This window comes from Natrix helvetica (assembly GCF_964273705.1).
Source record: "Natrix helvetica genome assembly, chromosome: 11".
Classification (NCBI taxonomy): domain Eukaryota; kingdom Metazoa; phylum Chordata; class Lepidosauria; order Squamata; family Natricidae; genus Natrix; species Natrix helvetica.
In genome coordinates, this window is record NC_138562.1 from 2,635,466 (window position 1) to 2,641,494 (window position 6,029).

The 6,029-nt window shown below is 58.5% G+C and overlaps 1 protein-coding gene across 2 annotated transcripts in view; it reads right to left on the bottom strand.

The window, feature by feature from the left end:
- ZDHHC15 (zDHHC palmitoyltransferase 15) overlaps nucleotides 1-2,413 on the bottom strand; it is a 42,320-nt gene extending 39,907 nt beyond the window's left edge. The window contains exon 1 of one of the 2 annotated variants that reach the window (XM_081963716.1): nucleotides 2,201-2,413. In XM_081963716.1, the coding sequence (XP_081819842.1) occupies nucleotides 2,201-2,318 (118 nt within the window). In that variant the 5' untranslated portion in view covers nucleotides 2,319-2,413. The remainder of the gene's footprint in view (nucleotides 1-2,200) is intronic. The other variant, XM_081963715.1, reaches the window with a different exon arrangement.
- Between the last annotated feature and the right edge of the window lie 3,616 nt (nucleotides 2,414-6,029).

Genomic DNA, 6,029 nt, shown 5'->3' on the forward strand with positions numbered 1-6,029 from the left:
TTTTCTCTCCTGAATGATGAAATGTAGTGGGGGAGGGGGCCTCTTGAAGGACCCCAAGGTCAGGAGTAAAAGGCTTAAACAGAGCCTCCGGACTCCAGAGGTTTTAATAAACTTTGGTCCAGTTGCCATGATTTAACCTTTTGAGATGTTTTTGGCCTGGATGGTTTACATTTGCAATACATTTTGGGGAGAAACCCCTGCAGCTGGTATGGCAAGAGTCCATCCCAACGACTCTCTGCCTTCAATTTTTCATTTTGACTGTAGAAGTTATTTGGATGAGTAATGAAACGTCTCCGTTTAATAAACCTGGGTCCAGTTGCCACGGTTTAACCTTTTTAGATGCTGCAGGATCTAGTTTTTAAGAATCAAGTGGGACCAAGTACCTTTAACAAAGTTCTCATCCAATTTAATCCACCCACTCCATATAATGCTCTTGACCATCCCACTGAGCTACATTAGCAGATTGTTGTGAGAAAGTTCCAGGATTGCCTGTGTTCCTATGGCACCCTAAACAAATTGCCCTGGGCAGCCTTCAGAAATCAGTGGGGAAGAAATGCCTTTGCCCTAATGCCCACACAGTGTCACTTCCAGTGTTGGGTCCCAGATCCCATTGCAACCGGTACAGTTGCAACGGGGCTGGCATCCACCACATGAACGCGCACAGCATGCTAATGCGTCCTTACGTCTTGCAGCGCCTCCGCGCACCTCCTCAATGCTCCAGCTGCTCGGCAGAGTGTCACGCAGGCGGCGTGCGCTGCGTATGCATGCGCAGAAGCGTCGAAGAGCTCAGATACAGATAAGGAGCTCGGGCGGCCCCTCCACAGCACCGTACCGGAACAGGACCTGGTGCTCCGGGCAGGCACCGGTACGCCTGTGCTGGGGTGTCCCACCTGCAACCCACCACTGGTCCCTTTGCTAAAGACCACCAACTTGGTTCCAGCCAGACTGGGGGATCCTGGGAGTTGAAGTCCACACAGCTTAAAATTGCTGAGCTTGCGCACCATGGCCTTAATGTCAATGAGATGCTTAAAGCAGCAGCAACCTTTTTCCCCAAGTTCTCCTGGAAACAAACAAGCTGAGCTCCTTTTGAGGTGCAGCTTCCAGAAGAGATTGGAAGCGCTTCTTACCAACCATGCCCGAGGCAGGAGCGCAGCCCCATCCGCTAAGCATGCAATCCGGTTTTGGGTGCCCGTTGGCTCCCTTTGCACAGCCCCTGCCATGGTTCAAGGAGGGGGAAGCCCCGAAGTCAGGTGAGCAGCCTCCCCCCATCCAAGGCTCCCACAGGTGATCCCAGACAGGCTAGTCTGGCTTTTGTGCTAGGGCCCTTTTATGACTCCTGGACTCCAACTCCCAGAATTCTGGGAGTTGAAGTCCAGAAGTCAAAAGACTTAAGAACAACTTTATTGTCACTTTTAAACCTACCCCCATCGGCACACGTGAACGTGAAACCTCGTTGCATGCGGCCCTCAAAGGGTCGCCCCCTCCGAGACACACGAAACACGACAAAAACATCCATAAAGACGGATAAATAAACGAACACGCTTCTGCCCCGATATATGACCCAGAAAGAACCCAGCCTGGCTCGGATGTCTAAAAGGCCGGTGAGGGTTGAAAGCAACCGGTCAGCCAGCTGCTCTTCCTGCGTCCAGGGTGGGAAGGAAGCCCCAGGCAGACACACACACACCCCCCACACACACAAGCGTCCTCCCTGCTGGATTTCGCCCACCCCGCGGGCGGAGGCGGCTTCAAAGCAGCTGGGCGAGCAGCGACCTGCGCTACATAGTTGCTCGCAGGCAAGGAGGGGAAGCCGGGAGAGGCTGAAAGGCTGCGGGGGCGCCGGGGCAGGAGATGGGGGCCTTGGGGGGGGGGGCACAGCAGGACGGCAGCGACCCCCTCGACCCCCCCCCTTGGAAGCGCTGGACGGAGGTTGCTGAGCCCCTCCCACCTGGGAATTAGCCTCCCCCCCCCGAAATCCTCCCCCTCCGGCATCCAGTCGAGGGAAGTCCCCAGAAGCCTGGGACTCCAGTGGCCATCATCCTCAGCCCCCTCTCTCCGAAGGCAGCCCGGGGAGCTGTAGCCCAGCCCCATTGGAGGAGGGGCCCTTGAGGAAGGCCAGGCTGGGGAGGATGGGAGACGTAGCAGCCCCACAGCGCTGGGGACGATGGGTCGGGAGGCCCCTCCGCCCGCTGCGCCCTCCTACCCAGGCAGAGCTCGACGACGTAGGCGTAGTAAGACCAGAGCACCACCAGCGCGATGATGAGGACGGGCACCCAGCCGAAGACCCGCTGGCAGCACCGCAGCCCCCTGGACAGCGCCATCCCCGCCGCGGCGCCCCTCGCGGGCCGGGCCCGGCGGCATCGGCGCTCGGCTGAGCGGGGCTGGCCGGCGCGCCCGTTCGTCCCCTCCCTCCCTCGCTCCCTCGCTCGATCGCTCGAGGATCGGCTGCGGCGCCTGGAGGACGGCGGCCGAGCGCGCGGCGCGACGGGAAATGTAGTGCCGGCAGCGGCGTGGCAGGCAGCCTCTGGAGGGCGCCCCTGGGGCAGCGCAGACAGCAGGGAGACGCGCATGCGCACGCTGCTCCCGAAGAAGGCGCGGGAATCGCTGAGCGCCGGGCGGACGTGTGTTTGTGTGCGGGCCGGGTGTGTGCAGCTGGGAGAGGATCGCGGCTTCTTTCCGGATCCCTGGATGGGAATAGCCTAGAAATAAGGAGACATTTTCTTGGCAGTCAGCCAGGGCAAGGGCTTGCCTTCAGAAGTCGTGGGAGCTCCATCCGTTGGAGGTTTTCAAGAAGAGACTGGAATGGTGCAGGGTCTTCTGCTCGAGCAGGGGGTTGGACTAGATGACCTCCAAGGTCTCTTCCAACTCTGTTATTCTGTTATTCCTGCAGCGCCTTGAGATACACTGTGCTCTGCTGCGAATGATGGGTTGGACTCACACACCCTCCTGCCCCAAAGCGGAAGCACCCTTGTGGCCTGAGCAGTGCTGCCACCCAGGGAACCAAGAAGCCGGAGTTCCAATGCCTGAAGCCAAAGGAAAGCAGCTTCTGGGTAGTTTTAGTGCCCAGCCAGGATCCCTCCTGGGAGCAAACCCTCTTTTCCTGAGCTAAACCACTTTATAAGGCCTTGGTAAGGCCACCCTTGGAATTCTGCATCCAGTTTTGGTCGCCACTGTGTAAAAAAGATGTTGAGACTCTAGAAAGAGTGCAGAGAAGAGCAACAAAGATGATTAAGGGTCTGGAGGCTAAAACACATGAAGAACGGTTGCGGAAATTGAGTTTGTCTAGTTCAATGAAAAGAAGGACCAGGGAAGACATGATAGCAGTCTTCCAATATCTCAGGGGTTGCACCTGCACCAAAGAAAAGAGAGTCAAGCTATTCTCCAAAGCACCTCAAAGCAGAACAAGAAGCAATGGGTGGAAACTAGTCAAGGAGAAAATCAACTTAGAACTAAGGAGAAATTTACTGACAGTTGGAACAATTAATCAGTGGAACAGCTTGCCTCCTGAAGTTGGGAATGCTCTAACATTGGAAGTCTTTAAGAAGATGTTGGATAGCCATTTGTCTGAAATGGTATAGGGTTTCCTGCCTAGGCAGGGGGTTGGACTAGAAGACCTCCAAGGTCCCTTCCAACACTGTTATTTTGTTATTCTGTTAAACCCTGATGTGCTACTTTGCCGACGAAGAAGGTACAAAGGCCACAGAGAGACCAAGTTTAAATGGTGTTCCCACTAACTTCTCTGTGTTCTTCCCCCAGAAGGTCCCCAACCATCCAAACTGACTACCCAGCCTGCCTGCTCCCCACAATGGTTTCTTGCCCAGGAGTGAGCTTGCTTCACAAACATGAAACAAGCCCAACCTTAAAGCTGCCACCAAAGGCAAGAGAAACAAATGGCAAGTCGAACATGCAGACCAAACCACAAATCGCAGGAGGGCCCAGATTGGAGCCACTGCCCACCAATGAAGCTCACCCTTGGTAAAATCTGCCAGGAGGATAAAATCCACAGAGCAGGCTTCAGCTGTACATGGTAAAATTACAAAGAAGAGGGGGTCAACCTATTCTCCAAAGCACCTGAGGACAGAACAAGAAGTAACCGGTGGAAACTTATCAAAGAGAGATCCAACCTAGAATTAAGGAGAAATTTTCTGTTAGTGAGAACAATGAAGCAGTGGAACGATTTGCCTCCAGAAGCTGTGGGTGCACCACCACTAGAGGGTTATAAGAAGAGACTGGACAGGCATTTGTCTGGAATGACATAGGGTCTCTTGCTTAAGCAGGAGGGTTGGACTAGAAGACCTTCAAGGTCCCTTCCAAATCCTTTAATCTGTCATTCTTTTAATTCTACTCTGGTTGCAGCTCCGCCAAAGGTCATCCCAAAGAAAGGCCAGTGATGTCTCCGCATTATGTATGCATCTGACACATGGAGTAGATTTTTTTTTGGTCTTCCATCCGTATTTATTTATTAATAACTTTCAGGTCAAACATGTACAGGATCCAGATATAAGTATGAACATGGACATGAACAAGGGAAATGAATACAAGTAAATGGGGACAGTAGGATGGGGACGAGAGGCCCGCTGGTGCACTTAGGCAGGCATAACGAGATTAACCATCGGTTTCCTCCAGGACTTTCAGGTTGAAGATGGAATGAAAATTGCCAGTAGATTTGGGTTTAGGAACAGCCACTTCAGCTCCCGGATCTCCTTCATTTGCCAAGGCTCCCTAGTCTTAGTTGAGCTCTTCCTGGAGAGGAACGACGGAGGGGGGGGGGGGGTGCGGTCGGCCTGATGCTGACGGGAGAAGCGGTGGGAAGAGGGAGGAGGCAGCCAGAAGGCGCATCGCCTCGGGGCGCTGTCTTAAGGTCTCCGCACAAATCATCTCTCGCAGCGGTGGGAAAACGTGGAGGAAGCCAATGAGACTTTGGAGGCGCCGCAACCCTCGTGGGCTGCTCTATAGCCTCAGCCGCGGTCGCCCCTCCTATCTATCGCGGGACGTCCCCTCCGCGCCTCGCCACTCGCTCCGCGCCGCTAAGCGCTCCCGAAGAAGCCGGGCGGCGCCCCGCGTTTCTCAGTCGCGGAGCCCAGGCGGTTTCTCCGCGGCGCTTCCCACGCTCGGGAGCTGTCCTTCAGCACCACGGCCCGCCAGGCCCCCATCCCGCCGGGGAGGCCGCGGGGCAGCCGCGCTCCTCTGCCGCTCGGGGACGGGGGAGGAGGAGCAGCCGCGGTGGGGAAGCCGCCGGGCGCTGGGGCTCTTAGGGGCCCGGTCGGACGGAGGGAAGGCATCGCCCGCGCCGTCCCGCATGGCGCCCGCGGCTTCGGGGGCGCTGTGGCCAAGGCGGGGGCGCCGGGCGAAGGAAGTGTTCCCCGGGTGCGGTGCGGAGCGCGCATGCGCCCCCTCCTCTGGCCGCCCCCCTCCTTCCCGACCCAATCGATTTCTCAAGGTGTTCCCTGCCCGGCTGAAGATGGCGACGGACTAAGGCGAGCGGCGGGCGCGGGAGGGGGAGATGGACGGGCCTGGCCGCCGCGCCCGGGCGCTCCGGAGTGGCCTGAAGCGTAAGAGGAAAGGCGAGTGAGGGCTGCCCGCTGCGCAGGGAGGGCGGGAGGGCCGAGGCAGGCGGGGGGAGGGACGGAAGATGGAGCGGGCCAAGCGGTGAGCCCGGAGCGCCGGACCCAGCAGCCGGGACGCCCGGGAGGAGGAGGGGGGGATGCCGGGGCGGCGCGGCGCGGCCTCCTCCCGCCAGGGCTGGCCATGCTGAGAAGCGCCGCGGCGGCGCAGCACCATGCGCGGCTCCTGGGCAGCCCTTAGCAGCCTCGCGGGGGGAGGCTGGGGGCGTCCGCGCGGGGCTCAGCGGCGGTGGAGGAGGCGCGGGCGGGGCCGGCGGGCTCTGGTCGCGGGCCGCAGGGGGAGCCGCCATGGGGCCGCCCCTCCCCTTCCCTCCGGGCCTGGGCGGCGGCGGCGGCGGCAGAAGCGGCGGTAGGTGACATTCTGCTCGCGGAGGGGGCGGCCGGAGGAGCGGAGGAGCCCCGGAGCCC